At 48.9% G+C, this 22,181-nt stretch overlaps 1 protein-coding gene across 2 annotated transcripts in view; it reads right to left on the minus strand.

The window, feature by feature from the left end:
- The window catches only part of ADCY1 (adenylate cyclase 1), a 109,846-nt gene that overhangs the window by 17,779 nt on the left and 69,886 nt on the right, over positions 1-22,181 (minus strand). For both annotated transcript variants that reach the window (XM_032244282.1, XM_032244283.1), the window contains exons 8-16: positions 18,274-18,468; positions 18,074-18,171; positions 16,643-16,727; positions 13,671-13,760; positions 11,914-12,167; positions 11,455-11,581; positions 1,533-1,649; positions 1,282-1,428; positions 66-164 (exon numbers count right to left, since the gene is read on the minus strand). In XM_032244282.1, the coding sequence (XP_032100173.1) occupies positions 66-164; positions 1,282-1,428; positions 1,533-1,649; positions 11,455-11,581; positions 11,914-12,167; positions 13,671-13,760; positions 16,643-16,727; positions 18,074-18,171; positions 18,274-18,468 (1,212 nt within the window). The remainder of the gene's footprint in view (positions 1-65; positions 165-1,281; positions 1,429-1,532; positions 1,650-11,454; positions 11,582-11,913; positions 12,168-13,670; positions 13,761-16,642; positions 16,728-18,073; positions 18,172-18,273; positions 18,469-22,181) is intronic.

The following is a 22,181-nucleotide window of genomic DNA, read 5'->3' on the forward strand; positions in this document are numbered from 1 at the left end:
CCCAGAGCAGTTTGGAGCAGGGCTGGGGCCCAGTCCCCAAGCAGGTAGCCCCAGGCTGTACTCACCTTGGCCCCTGAGGTGGGCGCTAGCCCCACAGCAGCCATGTAGGTGCTCCCGATGGTCTTGATCTTCTCTATGTCTTTGTAAAAGTCTTTTTCCATGAGCTTTGTTTAAAACACAAAACTGTTAAATATGACATAACATTTGAGAAAAGTCGCTGCAGCCATCAGCCACCGGGGGCAACAGTAGAGCCAAAGAACACATTCAAGAAAGCAATGTGACTTCTTTGCTATGGGCAGACAAGTTTTAGGACTATGCTGGCAAGAAGAGGTGAGGAAGGACAGTACAAGACACATTCCTGGCCCCCATAGGTGACCTTACAGTCACCAGGAGAATCGGGTCCAGTGACAAGGGGCTGGCACAGTGCCTGACTGGCTGTGGGGTGGGGGTGCTGGAGGCACCCACCTGTCTGCACATCTATAGATGAGGTCACCCGCCTGCCTGCCCATCTGTAGATGAGGGCGCCCGCCTGCCTGCCCATCTGTAGATGAGGGCGCCCGCCTGCCTGCCCATCTGTAGATGAGGGCGCCCGTCTGCCTGCCCATCTGTAGATGAGGGTGACTTCCTGCCTGCCTATCTGTTGATGAGGGTGCCTTCCTGCCTGCCTATCTGTTGATGAGGGTGCCTTCCTGCCTGCCTATCTGTTGATGAGGGTGCCTTCCTACCTGTCTATCTGTTGATGAGGGTGCCTTCCTGCCTGCCTATCTGTTGATGAGGGCGCCTACCTTCTTGTCCATCTGTGGATGAGGGTGCCCACCTGCCTAACCTTCTGTAGATGAGGGTGCCCACCTGCCTGCTCATCTGTAGATGAGGGCACCCGCCTGCCTATCTGTAGATGAGGGCACCCACCTGCCTGCCTATTTGTAGACCAGGGCCTGGGGGCGCCCGCCTGTCTGCCGACCTGTAGGTGAGGCTGCCCAACCCTGGCCACTGTAGATGTCCCAGCCCTGACATTTACAACATGGAGGACAAGCACCCAGCCCCACCCAGTGGCCCTGGTCCCCTATCCTAGGGTCCTCTCCTATCATGGTTGGTCTGGATCCCAAAGGCGACAGAATGGCCGTGCTTCCTGGGATTTGCTTTCTCTCATTCCAGCTATAGAGACTGTGACATGTCGTGAGACACACAGAATTTAATTAGGTGAAGGGGCATCCTGGTCACCCATCAGCAGAATGCACTGCCACTCCCGGGTGGGGTCAGGGTGGCGATGTGCGGCCTCACCTCATCAAAGTCGGCGATGATCTCGTTGAGAAGCCGCAGACACTCCACCCCCATGTTGTTGCCATCCAGCTCGATGTAGAAGTCGTTGAAGTTGGGAATGGAGGCGAACATGACACCCACCTGGGAGTAGGACTGGTAGTAGAGGTCCTAGAAGTTCAAAGAACGGGTCAGGATGGGTCAGCCAGGCGAGCGCCAGCGGGGCGGCCAGAGCAGTGCCGGGCAGTGCCGGCCAGGCGCAGCTGGGTGCTCACCATGTTCCGAGGGTTGGACATGAGGAAGTGCTGGGCGACGTGGGCAGGCAGGAGGTTGAACAGGATGCGCCTGTTGTCCAGCTTCACCTTCTCCATGTCCTCTCGCTCCTCCTCTGCCTGGGGCATCATGAGCCTCGGTTAGTCCCGTCCATCACGCTGCCTTTGCTTGTCCCCACTGCATGCTTCTTTCTAATCATCCAAACTAGACTTCAGGTGTGCTGATGGTCTACACCCATGCTCCTGTCCTTCCTCTGCACCAGATACATGCATGACTAGATCCATGTTACTGGGCGGGGAATATCCGCAGATGTCTGCCTAAGTCACCACCCCATCTGCTGGAATGTCCAAAGGACAAACTATGGCTTCACCTCATTTCCAGGGTCTGCCCTGCCCCCGGCTACCTCCTAGGGACCAGATGCTACAGCAACTCTTTCTCAGGCAGGTGCCTATCCACAGGCTCCACCAGCCCCCCCAGGCAGCTCCTGATGTGTCCCCCAGGGCACCTGTCCTAGAATGCCTTGCGCCCAGGAGGGGTGGAGGGACACCTTCCTAAGGCTCCTGTTTCCTCTGGAATCTCTCTGGCCTTCACTAAAGCCCATACCCCTCTGGGCACTAAGACAAGTTGAACCCTGCAGGGACAGATTCAGGGCCAATGTGCTCATCCGAGTGCTGACTTCCAGCCCCCTGGAGCAAGAACTAAAGACCCAAAGGGTCCTGCCATGGGGACACAGCAGAGCAGACAGCAGGGGCCGGTGAGTCCCAGTCTGCTTACTGCTAGCTGCAGGACCCTGCAGAGACTGATTAAGCGGACAGCAAAGGCCCCGTTCATGGAAAAGTGCTGGTGGCAGGGCCCAGCACAGCCCTAGGAGGCAGAAGCCACTGGGGTCCCTGTTTTCCCTCATACAAAACCCAATTCCTGAAAGGAGTGAAGCCTGGGGAATATTCTAAGTATGTGTCAGCATTTATGGAGGCATCAAACTCTTGAACGTAGTTAAAAACTGTACAGACTGCCCTTGTGTGGTTTGGAGGCCAGCTCCCCTGGTTCATGTCCCCCAGGTGGCTGGTGACCCAGCCAGCAGATGCAGCCTCACTGTGCTGTGGTTTCCTTGTTGTAAAATGGGTGTAACACACCCACCTTTAGAGTGACCACTTGTAGGGTTGTACTTAACAAGGGCTGAGGGGACAGCATGCCCCTTAGTAAGCCTAAAGAGCACAGCTGCTTTCTAGCAGTACTGATGCTATCAGAACTGAGTTGGCCAAGAACACACCACTAGACAGCACGCGGTGATTGCACCAGCTAAAACAGAGAAGTGGAGATTTCCAAGAATAGAGGTGAGGAGGCCCCGAGCCTTACGAGTCAGGTATGAAGATGGGGGTGTACACGAAGCCAGGCAGGGCATGAAGGGAAGGCCTGGTGCAAGTGTTTTCTGGGAAGACAATGCCAGCGAATCAGTGCAACCCACAGAGACAGACGGCGCCAGGTGTTTCTTCTTGTTCCTTAAGGCGCGTGGGCCAGAGGTAGATGAAGATGAAAGAAACCCAGAGGCCATAACCTTCCCAGTCAGACCACAGCTGGGGTCTGGCTGCCCAGATGGGCTGGAGCTGGGCTTTGCCCATGCAGCGGCTGTTTGAGCACGGTGCTGGCTTATTCTGGGTCATGCTCAAAGGTCAGAAACCTTCCATTTCCAGCCTCTCATGGTCTCCAAGGCTGCTTTCAACTCAAGTTCCCATTAATAATAACATTCTGGACAAATACCTATCTATAGGACCCACATTATTAATTACGTGTTAACACATCATGCTCCAATATACACAAAAGAAAGGTTTGTAAAGAGTGACTGTTGAGAGCAAATTCTAATGTGTATGAGAAATCATATTGTTTGCTGAGAGCAGCAGTAAAGAAAGCCTAGTCGGCCCCCCTGAAGTGGAAAACTGCCCCCTCAAAGCAGAAAACTGCTCAAAGCGTTATAAAACAGTAACCAATATGAATATGTCTCACACCAGATGAATTCATTCTTTGAACCCTGGATATGTGACTCTTCCCTTTGTTCTCTCATAAAGAGTGCTTTCTAGTTTGTCTTTAACCAATAGTAAATGTACACTAGCTGTCTGGTTAGTTTACCTTTAACCAATGAAAGAACACAGAGCATCTGCTTGTCAAACTTGTCACTGGAAAGTCAAGAATGAATACATGGGTCAGAGTCTGCTCTGGGATCTCAGCTGGAAATGCTGTGAGACTCCTGCTGCCTCACTCTCTGAAATCACTTTTTACTTTCTATCTCTGTGTCTGTTTCTTAATTCCATCAGCGCTGCCTGGGTTGGGTTCTCCACGGCTGAGCTGGTCTCAGCAGGTGAAATGAAGAGAAAGTAAAAACTGTCTTCTAAAATAATAGCTTTATTTATTAGTGGCACAAAAATTTTGCTGGCTCCAAAATACTATTGTTAATGTTAATAGTATTTTGCTGAAAACAATGTAATTGAATATGCTTTGATTAAAAACCAGAATCTACATTTACAGTATTGTGATTTAAAAATTGTGTCTGCATTCTGCTTATTGCCACATTTGGATTAATGGGCTACCAGAGCAGCTGCCCTTCCGAAATCGCCATATAGCTCTTAATCCATCAACAAATGCCAAGATTTTTGTCAACATTTCACAGGGAAACATCTATCTTTCCCTGTGCCACTTATTTTCATGAACCAAGAAGTTGCACTGTTATATATTTTAACAAAGATGATGAAAACTCACAGAAATTCTCAGTCTATAAGATTTTCCCAGCAGGAAACTCTATTTTTAAGAAAGGGTTGTGGGCATCGCATATTCTTCCCGTCAACAAAATCACATGTCCACCCAACTTCCATGTTCAGAACGTTATCTGCATGGCAAAGTTTCTTTCAAGAGGCTTGTGCGTTTCTCACTTGTCCTTCTGTTTCAGAAATCACTGACCAGGACGAATCTAGTGATAGTTATGTGGTAACTCAGAGAAGTCACATCCCGGGGTGCTTGTCATTTGTAAAAGAGAACAAAATAACAAACAGCATAATTTAGCAACTCCCTTGTGTGCTGACATGTGCTGTGAGTGACTCCCACAGTCAGCCTGACAGTATTTCGTCTAACTAGCAAGACCAGTAACCCCAGAACCTGGAATCAACAACATGTTTGCTACAAGGGAACAGCCAAGGGAGGGTGGCCCTGTCCTCATTCTGTCTCAGAAGTGACGTCCCTGCCTCCCTTCTGCAAGTGACACAGGGCATCTGGCCAGTGTCAGGTCAACACTGCCGGTTCATCATTCAACATTAGGAAAGTACATTTCTTAATTCTCAGATACCACTATAAATAGACTTTCTGATGTGCTCTCCCCAAACCTCACTGAACCATCCGGTGTCCTAAGGTGCATACACTCCTCTTTACTTTAAAATATTTAATTGACAAACAAAAACTGTATCTCCAAGGTGTGCAATGTGATGGTTTCATATATGTGTACACTGCATAATGACTGCTATGATCAAATTATTTAACACATCCATCACCACCCATAGTTACCATTTGTGTGTGTGCAGGTGGGGGTGAGGACACTTAAAATCTGCTATCTTACCAAATTTCAAGTACATAATATAGTATTATGAGCTGATTTTTTAAAACAGCAATAAAAACAACCATCTCAGGAGACAGACACACTTACCCCACCTAGCACTCTGGCCCTCCCTTGATTAATTCCTACTCATCCTAAAAGTCTCAGGGGTGAGGTATTATCTTTAAATGATATCACATCCACCTGTCTGGGTCAGGGTCCTGTCTATGTTTTACATGGCACACCCTTCACTGTATTGAAATTTTCTGTGGCTCGTGTCTGATTCCCTCAACAGCCCACAAGCACCCAAGGGCAGGGGTTACACCTCAACCATGTGAGCATCCCCAGCGCAGGGTCAGGATACTTTGGTGCCCAATAAGCACCTGTTGGATAGAGGTAGGTGGTAGCACTATGGGTGCAGGTACAGAGTGGAGGCCTGCCAGAGGCTGCGTGTGCACCCTCAGATGGGCAAAGGGTATGTTTCCAGTGCGCATGGGGCATGATGGATGTGGGGTCATGGTTGGGCTCCTTGGGGGTTTCCATAGAAGTGTGCTGCAGGATGCAGCTGGGATACATCTGGAACCACCTGTCCCTCCATAAAAGCTGTTTGTGAGGATGTACTCACCCAAAGGCCAGATGTGAACCCTATGGCCAGTAACAGAGAACAAGATGATGACTAACAAGCACACAGCATGTCAGAGTCCAAGAAGCATGGTGACCACGGCTTTATATCACATAAACTCCTCGGCAACCCCAAGACAAGGGTGGAGAAGACAAGCGACCAGAATAAGAGGTGGAACCAGGTCTCTAATTGGCTTCTACCACCAGGAATTCCCTGTCTGTGCCATGACCACATCTTAGGAAACCTTCCCTCTAAATGTCAATCATGGCAACTGCAAAATGGGGATTACCCTTGAATTAAGCATTTATTGGTAGAGAAATAAGTTGTTTTAACTGCATTCTATAGTAAATAGCGTAAACATTGAAATTATAATTGCGGTGATGATATCTGCTGACTGCAAAGAAAGACATGACACTGGAACAAAAGCATCCAAGAGTTACAGACGAAGAGGCTGAAGATGCTTCCCAAGGGAAAAGCCTATCTGTTTTTGCAGGTTTGGACAACTGATCCAGTCTCTGTAAATAATTAACCTACCTAGTGTTTGACCTGGCAATTTTGCAATAATTTGAGCACTCTGATGTTTGTACTATGTGCCTAAATGTCCAAGGGCAAACAGGCAAAGTCTGTGTTTTGCTGAGGTTATGGGAAAGCAGGTGGCATTTGTTGTTACCTATCTGTGGACAAACATGGCAGTGTACTCTTGTATCTTTGCATTTGTGGATGGTTTAAGAATATCTCTTAATCCATCCACAAATACGAAGATTTTTGTTAAAATTTGACTGGAAAACATCTATCTTTCCCTGTGCCACTTATTTTCATGAACAAAGCAGAAGTTATACTGTTACATATTTTAACCAAGATGATGAAAATTCACTGAAATTCTCAGTCTATAAGATTTTCCCACCAGGAAACTCTATTTTTAAGAAAGAGTTGTGGGCATCACACGTTCTTCCTGTCAACAAAATCATGTGTCCATCCAAATTCCATGTTCGGAATGTTCTCTTCATGACACAATTCTTTCAAAAGGCTTGTTTCTTACTTGTCCTTCTGTTTCAGAAATCACTGACCAGGAAGAATCTAGTGACAGTTATGTGCCCATCTGGGCAACCCTTTCTTGTGACACGCATGCACAGGGATCCACAGACTTGCCTGGGCTGCCCCAAGGCCCAGGATTGCATTCTAGCCCTAAAATTACTGGTAGCTCACCGGGCATTGCTAGGGGGATCACTGGATGGAGAACGACATGGCAGGGTCAACTACTGCATTTAATAACATTTGAAAGAACATCAAAGCCAAGAAAAAGCCATGTCAACCCAGATGAGAGAAAACGCCTCTCCCAGACGTGTCCCTCAACTGGAAGAGTCACAGCCAAGGCCCACCTCTGCTGCCTGAGAGTGAGAAGCCAAGCAGGTACCCTAGCAGATAACCCAGAAACCCCAGGTCTCATGGGCCTGGGCTGTTCCAGTTTTCCTAGCTCATCCCAAGTCCATTCTTCTCAAGCTCTGAGTAGGTTTTTGCAACTAAAATATCTGAATCCAGAGAGGCCAGCTGACAGCTGGGTCAACATCTCCTCCCGGACCAGCCAGCTGGATCACCCTGGATAGCCAGCTGGAGCCAGACTAAGACCAAGTTCACCAACACAGCCCGTCATAAAGAGGCTCTTTTCACATTACCTGGTGTGGCTTTAGCAAACTGCAGCTGGCCAGATCTCCCTTCCAGGGCAGGTGTGTGCTATCTGCAGTCCATTCCCCACCAGCTCTGTCCCAGGGAGGCCAGTGCAAGGACTCTACCAACAGGGTCCTGGGCCTCCTACTTCCGGCCAAGTTTGGCCAATGGGGAGCATGAGCAGGGGCTGGTAGTGAGGGAGGAGAGCATTCCTGGTTCCTCTTGGCATGGTTGCTGCAGACTGGCTGAGTGTCTCGGCTGAAGGTGGTGAATCCTGTCAGGTGGCCCTCCCTGTTCCCTGGTTCTAGGGCTCGTTCCCACTGTGGTTGCCCTGAGTGCCACACCAGCCTGGAGCTGCCCTGTGCCTGCCCCTGTCTTTCAAACAGTCCAAGCATCATAAGGGCTCCTGACCTCACCCACCTGGAGAGTGCCCTCCACTCTCAGCCCAGGCTGAGATACATGCACAGTCCCCTGGAGACCCACTCTACCTCCACCACTGCGCCTCCACTTGATGGCCAACTGTGGCCAGACACCACATGACCACTTCCAAGCTGCCCTCCTGCCAGCCCCTAACCATGCAAGTTGCTCTCCCCCGGGCCCCTGTGGGTCATAGGGCTCCCATCTGCCTCCTGGGCTCTGTGTCACACTCCATTGTCAGGCCGCCTTTGGAGATGGTGATCAGGTCCTATCGCCCTGCCTTTGCAGCTCCACTGCCCACAGCAGGCCTGGATTGGGCTCTGACTCCTCTCTCAGTTTTTGCTGAAAAACTCCCTCTTTCTGCCAGGTTCCTCATCCCTTCCCCATCAACCCATCCCTGATCTTTCCACAGTCAACCCTGAAACATCATACGAGGCCCAGAGAAACACTGGCTCTACCCGGCTACGCCTGGCTTCACTTCCTCACAACCCACTGTGGCTGCAGTCAGGCCTGGTGTGATGACTCGCTTCCCGCCACAGCCTGCATTCCTCTGGTGACAAGTCAGATTCATATATTAATATGGTTTGGGTCTCTGTCCCCACCAAATCTCATGCTGAAACGTAATCCTAGTGTTGGAGGTGGGGTCGGGTGAGAGGTGTGTGGGTCACGGGGGCAGATCCCTCATGGCTTGGTGTTGTCCTCACGACAGTCAAGAGTTCTCATGGTAGAGCTCGTGGAAGATCCAGTTTTAAAGTGTGTGGCACCTTCCCCCCGACCTGTTGCTCCTGCTCTCACCATGTGACATGCCTATTCACGCTTTGCCTTCTGCTATGTGTAAAAGCTCCCTGATCCCTTCCTAGAAGCCGAGCAGATGCTGGTGCCTGTTGGGACAGCCTGTAGAACTGTGAGCCAATTAAACCTCTTTTCTCTGTAAATTACCCAGTCTCAGATAATCCTTTATAGCAGCGTCAGAACAGCCTAACACAGATGTGTTTATGCCCTCACCAGGTCCCTCCCACTCCACAGCAGGAATCAGGGCCTGTTCTGTTCAGACAGCTCTACTGACAGTGAGCCCACCACACAGCAGCACCCTCCCGGGAGAGGCCAAAGGGCCTCTAGGGGTTCTAGGCAACCCCTGCCCACTCGGAACCTGGAGTTCAGGCATGCGGTGAAGGCAGAGCCAGATCATGAGTCCCTCGGGAATCTGAGTCTTTCCCACCTCCAAGGCTAGCTCAGAGCCCCATCTAGTAGCACACAGGAATGTCTTCTGCCCAGAACAGGCACTAACTTAATACACAGGTTGAAGAATAAATGAAATGGAAAAATCCACAGACAGGAGGTAGACTAGTAGTTGTGTAGGGCTTGGGGTTTGAGGGGAAATGGGGACTGTTAACTGATGGGGATGGGTTTCTTTTGAGGGAGATGAAAGTATTCTAATATTGATTATAGTAATGGTTACACAACTGTGAGTATACTGAAAACTACTGTTCACTAAACAAGTGAATTGTGTTATGTGAAATATCTCAATAAAGCTATTATACAGTAATGGAAAAAAAAAACCATGTTTTTCACCAAGCATTTGTGAGCACATGTATATAGATATACACAAAGACAGTGTGTGTGTGTGTGTGTGTGTGTGTGTGTGTGTGATTTATGTATATGTTCTTTCTTTTCCTTACTCAAATCAACAGCATAATTTCCATCACTTTAAACATGCATCCTGCCCTGTCATGCTGACATGAACCTACTAAGCTGCTTATGTCTTTTCCACATGAATAAAACTGAAGAAAACTGTGTTCATTTTTTTCATGAGTGAGAACCTGCCTCCGGATGCTCCTCACACCTACCCTTCATCCCTCTCTGACCCCTCTTCCCAGAAAGAGATCCCCCCAAATGATGGCTCACCACAGAGTAACAGGCTGCCGTGTGAAGGGCTGCGCAACCTCACTGAGCACCTACTTTGCACAAGGCTGGTGGCCAAGCACATCAGGAAAAGAATTTCAGTTATTTCTTGCACACCTGGATCAGGGTTCTCACCCCATTTTACTGCTCAAGCGGAAAGACAGCTTGACCTGTCACTGGTCAAAGTCACACAGAGCCTACATGGAGGTGCTGGAATTCAGGACAAGGACTACCTGATGCCAGACCCAACCTTTGTCACCCGTGTTACTGCTGACCACGGCTTTGGTCACTCAACTGCAGGGACTGCTGCCCGGTCAGCCTCGGGAACAAGCACAGGAAATTGACAAGCTTCCCGACTCCAGCAGCGAGCCTAGGTCTGCTTCCACAGTGAGCCCTCAGCTGGTCCTGGCCACAGTTCCTCCTGGCCACCCTCTGGCCTGTGCCTGTCTGGTGTTTGAACCCCAACTCTGGGCTGTGCCTGCCTTCAGTCCTAGCTGCAGAGTAGAAGGCCTAGGGCAAAAATGCTCCTGTCCTGCCTGGTCCCCCACATAGCTCTCTCCAGAGGTTCGGAGCCCGTCCGAAGGTCACATAGATGGCAGCTGGTTCCCAGCTCAGCCACCGTCTGGTTGCCTGACTCTGGCATGTTACTTTAGTGGCCGCTGCTTTCTCATCTGTGTTTCCAGCTCCTGGGCAGTGCTGTTCTGAAGACTGAATGAGATCAAATAGCTCCAATAGCAAAGAGCTATTCTTGAGGTGTCAAAATAAGATTATCTCTTGCTAAAGTTAAATTCATCAGCCTTCATTTGTGATTTTCAGGGGAGGAAACCTAGGAGGAGAAACTTTCCCAGGGTGAAACACTTTGCAAATTCCACAAATGGGATTTGAACCCAGGTAGCCTGGTCTTGAATGCTTGACTGCCTCACCTCCTAGAGGCCTGTGGAGCATAGCGCAGGTGCATGACAGTGTCATGCACGAAGACGCTCACATGAGCACCCACATGGTGCCTTGGCCGCTGGCCATGGGGTGGACACAGGTATGCACCTGCTGTCTCTGCATGTGGCTCCACAGCAGGAACTCAAGGTAATACCTGGCAGCCATTGCCAGACTCACAACCAAGCAGAAAGCCACCTACAGATTTCAGGAAAGCATGACTCCTCTCCAGCCTGTACCCAGATGGTCGAGGCCTGAGGCCAGTTCTCATGTTTGCTACTCCATGGAGTCTCCCAAAGAGGAGTGCTTATGCCTCTTGCGTCAGAATTTCCCAGGGTACACGTAAAAAGATGGATGCCCAGTTCTCACCTGCTGATCTACTAAATTTGGAGTAGGTGGTGAGAATTTTGGCATTTTCTTATGTTTCCCAATGATCCCGATGGGACCTGCTGCCACCACCAGGCCCTGCAGAGGCTGAGCCCCTCTGCACTACCACTGCATACACTGTTCCAGGAGTGGGGGTACTCACGGCCTCGTGAAAGAGCCACACTCTGAACATCAGGCAGGTCTCCATCACACACACCCCACAACCTTCTGAACTGTCTTCCCTCAGGCGTGGCTCCCACTCCCTGCACCCCCCAGCACAGGATTTCTCCATCCCCAGACAGTGCCTGGCCTTGCACGCTGCTGAGGAGGGCCCTCCAAGGGCCACATGGCATGTGAGTGTCTGTGGCAGCCCCCACCAGACAATTGCTGAAGGCTCCTTCCTCCTCCAAATCCCCCACCCCCAGAAAGCAGAAAGAGCTCATCTTGCCTGTGCGGCCCAGAGGTAGTCCAGCCTCAGCCTGATGTCCACCTGCCTGGCATGCAGGGCCAGCGCACAGGAGAAGAGCAGGATGGCCACAATCGGCTCGTAGCTGCGCCCGGAGATGGCACCACCTCTGGGGGAAGATGAGGAAGGAAAGCCAAGTCAGTGCTAAGCTTCCAGGGCAAGATGGTGCAATTAAACCCAAGAACCATTCAGAGCGACCCTCAGGTGGTGAACGGTTTCACCAGAAACAGCTGCCTGGGTGGACCCTGGCTAAGAGTCACTTCCCAATGGGAAATCTGGGTCCTTGCTAGAACTTGGGTAGAAGAGAAGCAGCCACAAACTAAACAGTCGGATACAATTCATCTTGACTAGTTCTTGAATCAGAAGCCTCTAACGCATCTGTTTGCACAGATTCAGCAGCCCCTCTGCTTAGGCCTTTTTCTCACAGAGCCACACGCTTACCCAGTCCTGGTGTATCCGCTGAGCTCCAGAACGAGGATGTAGGAAGTGGTAAGCCCGGACAGTAGGATCATTTTTGGCAAGGAGGACACCCGAAAAAATATGGCTAGCGGGAGGGTGCCCACCAGGCAGCAGAGCAGGGCATGGTGCGTAGACTCGCAGGGCAGCGTGGGCAGGGCTGTGCGCTGGCCCCCGGATGAAAGGACCACCAGGGAACTGTTGGACTTGGAGCTCCAGGCCCAGGGCAGGCAGCCCACCTGGGAAGGGAGGAGGCAGAGGGTCTTAGGCAGGTGAGGACCTGCAGCCCCTGAGCATGTGCAGGCGTCCCTCTTCAAGCAGGTTCCCCAAGGTTTTGCTCTGACCCACCCCCAGTGCCACCACACCAAGCTGCAGGCCTCATGGTAACTCACAGCATTTCAAGGCTCCCCACTGGCTGCCAGAGCAGGAAAGAAGCTCCCGGAGGACCAGGTGGGATCAGCCCTGCCTACTTCCCAGCCCAGTGGCTCCACCCTATCACTCCTGCCCCAGCTCCAACCTTCGCCTCCTGCCTGCAGCTCCATCCTGTTACTCCTGCTCAAGTACTATCCTGTTACTCCTTCCTCGGGCTCCATCCTGTTAACCTACCTCCCGCTCCATCCTGTTACCCTGCCTCCAGCTCCATCCTGTTACTCCTTCCTCCAGCTCCATCCTGTTACCCTGCCTCCAGCTCCATCCTGTTACTCCTTCCTCCAGCTCCATCCTGTTACTCCTTCCTCAAGCTCCATCCTGTTACTCCTTCCTCAAGCTCCATCCTGTTACTCCTTCCTCCAGCTCCATCCTGTTACTCCTGCCCCAGTTCTATCCTGTTACTCCTTCCTCCAGCTCCATCCTGTTACTCCTTCCTCGAGCTCCATCCTGTTACCCTGCCTCCAGCTCCATCCTGTTACTCCTTCCTCCAGCTCCATCCTGTTACTCCTTCCTCAAGCTACATCCTGTTACTCCTTCCTCAAGCTCCATCCTGTTAACCTGCCTCCAGCTCCATCCTGTTACTCCTGCCCCAGTTCTATCCTGTTACTCCTTCCTCCAGCTCCATCCTGTTACTCCCTCCTTGAGCCCCATCCTGTTACCCTGCCTCCAGCTCCATCCTGTTACTCCTGCCCCAGTTCTATCCTGTTACTCCTTCCTCGAGCTCCGTCCTGTTACTCCTTCCTCCAGCTCCATCCTGTTACTCCTGCCCCAGCTCTGTCCTATTACTCCTGCCCCCAGCTCTGTCCTGTTACTCCTGCCCCCGGCTCTATCCTGTTACTCCTGCCCCCAGCTCAATCCCGTTTCTCCTGCCCCAGTTCTATCCTGTTACTCCTTCCTCCAGCTCAATCCTATTACTCCCACCACAAACTCTATCCTGTTACTCCCGCCCATTTCCATCCTTTCACTCCAACCCCCAGTTCCAGTTCCATTCTGTTCCTCCTGCCCCAGCTTCATCCTGTTACTTCTGCCTAGCTCCATCATGCTCCTCCTGCCCCATCTCTATCCTGTTTTTCCACCCCTGCTTCTGTCCTCTGCTTTGTATGAAGAAGCCAGGTTCCTTTCACCAGGGAGAGTTTACATTTTCCTCTGCTTACTGAAGTCTCCTGTTCCCTGGCTTCTCGGGGCCCTGCACCTATTCCTGATGTCTCTGCTGACCTCCCTGTCTCTACAGCTCTGGGCCCTGGCCTCCTGGCTGGCCCTCCATGCCATAACCTCCCCTGCCCCGGCGCATGCCACAAGCTGGAGATGCTCACCACACATCCTTGGGCTACTGAGTAGATTAAGACCACTATGAAAACACACAGGACAGTGCGAATCTGAATCGTCAGGCACCCTGGAAAACACTAAACAAAAAATGCTAATTTAGAAAATACTCTCTGATTACCAAGGCAATTTACGTGCACAGTTAATACTTCCCACAGCGGAATGTGCAGATGACCTGCACGCGGCTAGGTCCATGCCCGTTGTTCACCCTCTTCACACTTCTCTTGGCTGTTTGCATTTGTTTGTTCTCCCAGGTGAAAAGCTTGCCAAAGTTAAAAAAAGAAACCTGAAGTCTTTAACTTACAAAGAATAATGCTTCCCTTCTTTCTACCTGCATTGTGACTTTGGCACTGAAGTTAAACGGATAGATTAACTGGACATTTTCATTATACTGAATTCTTCCATTTCAGAAATGGTACAAATTTCCATTCATTTTGTGTCTTCTTTGATATGCTCTAAATGAATTTTATTATTTTGATGACATAGGTTTTATAGAGTTCTTAAGTTATTAGAAATTTTATTTTAAATCTATTTATTATAAATACGTTTTGAAATCTTCAGAAAGCGATATCATGGATAAAAGTAAGAAGTCCTTTCCACACTTACACTTCTGAAAGTATAAATATAAACTAAAATAAATACCCACAGGGACCTTACAGAAAACACCAACCCACCCTGCTAGAGTCCCCGACTAGCCAGGGTGCCCTTGGTGGGCTACACAGTTATTCTTTTAACCCCCATATGAGGTCGGATCATTACTATCCCCACTCTACAATTGCGAAAAAGGTGGCACAAATGCCACCCAGTCCCGTATCACTTCTTCTATGGACAAGGACAGAGCAGTATGTCCCAGCCCAGTCAGCTGTGGGTTATGGATCTGGGATCCAGTTCTAGGGTTCCCAAGTCCCAAAGCTGTTGTATTTCACTAACCCACTGGTCTTTGGATCTCAGAACTGCTGCTCTGCAGTGGTGTGAGGCTCAAACGCTTTACTGGCCGTGGCTCACTGCACTTCCCTCCCAGTCCCATCTTGGCCTCTGGACAAGGCGTGGGTGCAAGTCCTTGAACCCCACTGCAGCCTTCTGGCATCTGCCTCCCCCACTTCTACGTGACGTGAGATCAGTTTGCTAAGGGATGCCACCACAGCCACTGGCAGGCCCCCAGGTAGGAGCCATAGCACAGGCCTGCAAACGGGATTTTGGAGCAAGACCCTGCCATCTTCTGCAGATAACCATTCCCCTTTTGAGAAAGGCTCTTGGCCTGCTGCTAGGTCTAAGTAGAGCCTAAACCCTTGCCTATGGGTTATCAAGTTACTGTATGACCTGAGCTACCCATCATGAACTGGGCATTACCTGACCCACCAAGCCATAAAGTTGGGTGTGAACAGCAGCCCTCCATCATCAAATGGAAGTCCTAATATATATGATCAGGTCTGAGGAGACCCTTAAGGCGCAAGTAAGTGACATGACAAAGTGGCCCATAGTCCCCAGTCTTGCTACCCTCCCTTCTCTCTCCCAGCTTACATCTATGGCCTCATGGGGAGCTCCCTCTGATTAGGTGGCAAAGTAAGAGAAGCTCAGGCCTCATTGGCTTCTGCATTGTAGTCACTTTTCTTCCCCGGTGGCTTTTCACACTTTCTGCATGTCTTACGCTATATGAACGCCATCAGGTGGGCATACTGGTTCCCACCACAGGGGACAAAGGAAGAGGCTTTAAAAACTATCATCAACCTGTCCTGCTTTCACTTGTAATTAAATGAAAAACAGCAATCTTATTTGAAGTGGTAAATTTTAAAATCTTTCTAACCAAATGTCTATCTATAAAAGTCCAAGAAATAGGAATGAAGTCTTAATCGCATTTTTTAAATTTAAAAACTCAAAATATTACCTATGATTGATGACAAATTAAATGAACGAAACTAGATTTAATCTTTTCAAAAAGTTGCTGTTTTCAATAATTATGCGAAAACAACACTGGGTCTCCCAGAAGTGACAGCCAGGGGTAGGCTGAGGGAAGTGACCCGGTTAGAAATGAAGATGCAGAATGTGACAAAGAAATATAGGACTAGGAACTACACAGTCCTCCCAAGTGAGCCACAGATAGTACAAGGCTGCAAAGCTCAGGTCTTTCCTGCAGATGCCCACAGAGCAAAGCAGATGAGGCATCAGGGACCAGACAGCACAGACGATGTACCTGGAAAATGTCACCCCCTCCAAAGTCAGTGACATGAACACAGAATAAACATCCCTCTTCTGTCCTGCTGCTAGACTCTCCATTCTACAAGAACAGGATCGGTATCTTGTGCTCATTTATTAAATCAATATCAACTGCCAGCCTATTGTGTCCAATAGGCATACTCCCAAAGACATGCATGGTGCCCAGTGCAGAACTGAGTCTATGAGCACCTGCTATGTGAGCAAACTTTTTCTTCCTGTCCAGGTGGGTGAGGGAACAGAGCTGCCTACCCCATCCCACTTGAGAGGGCAAGCAGAGTCTGCCCACATACCTGGACCTGGATAATGTGCAGGTAGTGGACACGGGCCACCCAGATACCTGAACCAGGTGATGTGTAGGTAGAGGACACAGGCCACCCACACACCTGGACCAGGTGATGTACAGATAAAGGACACAGGCCACCCAGATACCTGACCAGGTGATGTACAAGCAGAGGACACAGGCCACTCACACACCTGGACCAGGTGATGTACAGATAAAGGACACAGGCCACCCACATACCTGACCAGGTGATGTACAGATAAAGAACACAGGCCACCCACACACCTGGACCAGGTGATGTACAGATAAAGGACACAGGCCACCCACACACCTGGACCAGGTGATGTACAGATAAAGGACACAGGCCACCCACATGCCTGACCAGGTGATGTACAGATAAAGGACACAGGCCACCCACACACCTGGACCAGGTGATGTACAGATAAAGGACACAGGCCACCCACATACCTGGACCCGGGTGACGTGCAGGTACAGGATGCAGGCCACCAGGAAGCAGATGCAGAATACTAGCAGGAGCAAGACAGCCACACTCCTGGGGGACAGAAAACATGAGAGTCACTGATAGATGGGGATTGGGAGAGGTGGACCCAAGAGACACCTGAGAATTGGCCCCTCCCTCCATATCCCCTGTGCCCTCAGGAGGAAGCAGCATCGTTAACCTGGATGCCTGCCACTTGGGTCTCTGGGGACTGCCGAGGCTGGTTCTCTTTTTTAGGGTAGGGCATCTGGGGTTCCTGAGTAAGAAGGGGGCCCCTCCTCAGTCTACCTCCCACTTCTCCTACCCCACCACAGAGATCTAGGATAGGCTGAGACAGGACTTTTCTGGAAGCCCTTTTCCTCATGATGGAAAGACGAGTTTCCCAGACTTTGCTGAGCTGTTCTCTGCTGGGCTTTGTCTGGGAAGGACATTTTTAGAAAATGCTTGAATCCCAAATAGAGCCATGAGGCAGGCTGTCATATTCAGTGTCTGAGGGCTGGGCAGAAAGCAGAGCACCCGGGGCTGAGCTTCCTCCTCCTCCACAGTTACGGGGTGACCTCCATGTGCTTTCAAACTCAGAGGAGACAGTATTCGGTTGGTAAGTTTTATTAAGAAGTTAGTATATCTGGAAGTCAAGTGGCAAATGCAGACTTAGTGTTGTCTTGCCAAAAAAAAAAAAAAAAAAAAAAAGCTGCCAAACTCGCATTGACTTATATGATGTTTAAATGTTATTTAAATGCCAATGAGCTCATTCAGTGCAGTTTCTTCTCAAAAGTTGTTGTTATTATTATTTTTTTTAGAGAGAAGTTCTCCCTATGTCATCCAGGCTGGAGTGTAGTGGTGAGATCATAGCTCTCTGCAGCCTCAGATTCCTGAGCTCAAGGGATCATCCTGCCTCAGCTTCCTGAGTAGCTGGGACTACAAGCAAGTGCTACCATGCCTGGCTAATTTTTTTTTTGGGGGGGGGGTGGAGATACACTGTTGCTATATTACTTAGGCTGGTCTTGAACTACTGGCCTCAAATAATCCTCCTGCTTCAGTCTCCCAAAGTGCTGGAGTTACAGGCATGAGTCACTGCAACCGGCCAAAAGCTATACAGCAATGGTGCATGTTACATGGATGAGGAAACATGAAAATATATGGGGTCTTAGAATTGAGTCAATTCAAAATTTTAAATGGAAAGTGATCATTCCCACACTGTATGACATCAAGGCTTGTTACACCACTGACTTGAGAACATGAGGAAATGTTGGGTGGCTAATGTCTTCCCCGAAATGTTGGGCACACTGGGACAGTAATTATGGGAGACCAAGCTTGGGCATACTACAGAAATACAAAAGTGAACCCCAGAAACCAGGACTTCTTGGTGAGCTCCCCACCTCGTGAATAGAAACACTCACTGCGGGATTATTAGAAGGTAGACAAGGCCAAATAAGGCAGCCAGGATGAGGGTGAGGACAACAGCGCTGGTGAAATACTCGTCCTGAAGCTGGTGGTACTGCGTGAGAGAGAATTCAACCCATCAGGGCTGAGGGCTTCCTCCAGCCAGGTAGCGCCTTGGCAAGCAGCACCAGGGAAGCCGAAAACCAGAGTTGCTTACCTTTTGCTCCCGTTCAACATGTTTGTACTTCAGGGTAAAGAAGTTCAGGTCTGCCATCTCCAGCTCTGTCTGGCGGGCTTCTAAGAGGCGGCTGATGTACCTGTTGACACGAGTGCCCGGGGTGGTGTAGACAACGTTGGTGGAAAAAGATGAGCGGTTTCTGAGTTTTTCCGAGGCTGTTCTTAATGCCCTCCGCTGGAGCCATCATGGAAATAAAGGAATAGCATCAAATTCTCCACTTACTGAAGAAAAGCACCCGTACCCTCCCTCCAGCCTGATCCAGGGCAGGTTGGGGTCAGGTTTGGGAATCCGAGATTTAATAATCATGGCTTTGCCCTGCTAGTGGTGAGATGGCGGGTGAGTCATCTTGGCAGTCAGTGTTGGGGTTCCCACACCTGTAATGGGGGTTTTGTGGCCCCTGTGTGATGGTACGGCAGCAATGGTTATGTGATTAAACATGTGTGCAGTGGGGAGAACAGCGCCCAGTAAGAGCAGGTTCCAAAATTCATAAAACCCCAACACGTGCAGAAAGAGATGCCCCAGAGTTACAAGAACAGGAGTCCAACCCCCTCCTTCTAAGAGAGAGAAACGGTGGCAAAAGAAGTGGCTTCACCAATCTCTTTCTCTGGCCAGGGCTGACGGGAACAGAGAGTGAGCCTCCTCTCCACAGCTTCCATATGTCACATGAGGGATACAAGAAAGCAACCATTTGCCAAAAGAAAAATAGAGTCTAATTTAAAACCACTTTCCATGAGCTCACTATCAGTGCTTCATAAACAGGACCTCTGGTACTTAATACATTTGAAAAGAAAATAAGAGTATTACAAGAGGCTAGCCATGAGGTTCCAGAAGAGATGAAATGAACACACTTGTTTTTATTCCTACTGAGTGGTAAAAACACTGACAACATAAAATAAAATAAACGCATAGGCTGTGAAACGTGGAAAGAAGAGGGTGACCTCAGGGACCTTGTGACTCAAAGGAAAACAGTGTGGGGTGGGTGGTGTCGCTTGGGGCAGTGTGGGTAGAATTCTAGGTTTCTCACTCCTCCTCCATGACAACCTGACGCTTGGCACAAGGTGACACCACACACCTTGTTACTGTTGAGTAGATACGGACGTTCAGAGTCCTCGTTAGGCCTCCAATGACAATACAAGTGGGAGCTCATTACTACTCAATGAGGATGAACATCTCCACTTCTACTGAGGTTCGTCTGGCACTGTGGCACTATGTCAGTGGGGCCTTGGTGTGCCTCCCCACAGCCTAATAAAGATGAAAGTTGAGGCTCCCCACGTGGTATTTGCTGGCCTGGGTGGAACTGAGGCCACAGATTCTTTTTCACAGTCTTTGGCTATGATAGGGTGGTTGCTGTCTAAAAGTTTTCTGTTTTGCTAGGTTGCCCCATTTTTTTTTTTTTTTTTTTTTTTTTTTTGCCTAGAAAGAACTGGTCTTTTTTTGGGGGGGAGGGGCGGCTTTTAAAAAGTTGGTCTGCACCCAATGGCATTTTTTGGCTGCCAGCTTCTCTGGTTTCTAGTCTGGGATAAATAAGGCAGAAAGAAACCCCAAAGGACACCACCCACCCCAGAACAAATTAGTGAGTTTCACAGGATAAAAGACAAACAAAAAAAATGGCATTCTCTACACTAGTGATGAAAAAAGGAGGACCAATACTAAAATGTAGTATCACTTATAATCACTGAGAAAATTAAAATACAAGGTGTGAATGTAACAAAACATGGCAAGGTCTCATATGCTGAACACCTCACAATGCTGATGAAAGGAATCAAAGGAAATCTAAACAAATGAAGAGGCATAGCCACATTCATGCAAACAGAAGGGAAGGGGACTAGAATAGCCCACTTTTCTTTAAAACAATAAAGCAAGAAGAATCACTCTACCTGATTTTAAGACTTACATAACTGCATTAATCAAGACAGTATGGTGTTGGCAGACAGACAGATAAATAGATAAATGAAACAGAATAGAGAACCCAGAAATAGCCTCACGTAAGTATAGCCAGTTGACTTTGGACAAAAGTACAAAAGCAATTCGATGGGGGAAGGATACTTTCTCAACAAATGGTGCTAGAGCAACCAGATATCCGCAAGCAAAAATAAAACCTAAAAAATAAGTGAAACTTACACCTTATAAAAAAATGAACTCAAAATGGATCATAGATTTAACTATTAAAGGTAAAACTATAAGACTCTTAGAGTAAAATGTATGTCAAAATTTTGGGACTTGGGTTATATAAAAGGTTTTTAGATATGACACCAAAAACATGATTCATAAAAGAGAAAAATCAATAAATTGGTTATCTTCAAAACTGAAAACGTCTGTTCTGGGAGACAGAACAGAAGACCCTGTTGAGATGATGAAAAGACATGTTAGAGACTGGGAGAAAATAATTGCAAACCACATCTCTAACAAAAGACTCATTTCTAGAATATATCATGAACTCTCAAAAATGAACAGCACACAAAAAATCAAACAATCCAATTAGAAAGCAGACAAAAGACATGAAGAGACAGTTCACCAAAGGGCAAAAGAACATATGGAAAGAAAAATGAGCACATGAAAAGATGTTCAACATCCTCAGCCACCGTGAAATGCAAAAATAAAATCACAGTGAGTTATCACTACATACTTATCAGAACAGCGACATTTAAGAGAGAGAGAGAGAACACCAAATCTGCTGGTGCAGATGCAGAGGAGCTGGATCCTTCAAACACTGAGAATGGGGATATAAAACAGACACTCTGGAAAACAGTTCAGCAGTTTGTGAAAAAAATCTAAACATGACCCCATCAATCACACATCTGGGCATCTATCCTAGAACAGTTAGTGTGTATGTGCACACACAATTTTGCACAACATTTACAGTGGCTTTATTTGTAAAAGTTAAATACTGGAAACAGAAATGTCCTTCAACAGGCGAATGGCTAAACAAACGGTGTTCTCCCCACACCATGAAGGACTACTCAGCAATAGGAAGGCACTATTACCACACACAACTTGGGTGGATCCCAAGAGCATAATGCTGGGTGAAGAAAAAGCCAATTTCAAAGATCACATACAGTATGATTCCATTTAAAGGGATGATTCCAGGTAAAATCTCCCATACTCAAGGGGGAACCTTTGCCCTGAGGCTGGAGATAATGAGGAAACCATGCTCAGAGTCCTTGCCAGTGCAAGTCTCTGCTGCGCCCAGTAGCTTTTCCATTGCCCATTCAGGCTACCACACAGACAAGCAGATCCTGACTTGAGTCCCCCATAGTCACTGGGTTGGGCTTGTTCGGAAGACCAGTGGCCAGTGTCAACTGCTCCCTGGTCTGACACTTCTGAGAGTTCACGTGAAGAGTTGATGGACACAGGTCCACCTTGAGGTCAGGGCTGATGGACACATGTCCAGCCTTAAGCCAGCGGAGATGGACGTGGATCCACCCTCCTGTTGGAGCAGATCCACACAAGTCTACCCTCAGGTCAGGGACTGAAGGACAGGTTCACCCTCAAGTCAGGTACTGAGGGACACAGATCCTCCTTGTGGTCAGGGCTGATGGACACAGATTCATTTTCTAGTCAGGGCTAATGGATATGGACCATCCCTCAGGTCAGGAATGATAGACACTGGTCTACCCTCAGGTCTGCCACACCTCCAAATCCCGTCACCACCCTGCATCCTCTGCCTGTCAGCTCACTTGCTATTCCTCCACAGTCATAAATCCTGGCCTGTGGCAGGCAGCCACGAGAGTGACCAACACACTGAGAGGAAGGTAGCTTTCCCTCAGTGAGTAGATGATATGCAAATCTCTGAAAATGTACCAGGAGCAGCCCAAGACCATAGCGATGGACAGGAAAGTGAAGCTCCTACAATGTCAAAGGAACCCTGGAGGATACAGTGATATCAC

Source organism: Sapajus apella, unplaced genomic scaffold (assembly GCF_009761245.1).
Source record: "Sapajus apella isolate SASKATOON/1434 unplaced genomic scaffold, GSC_monkey_1.0 scaffold54, whole genome shotgun sequence".
Classification (NCBI taxonomy): Eukaryota; Metazoa; Chordata; class Mammalia; order Primates; family Cebidae; genus Sapajus; species Sapajus apella.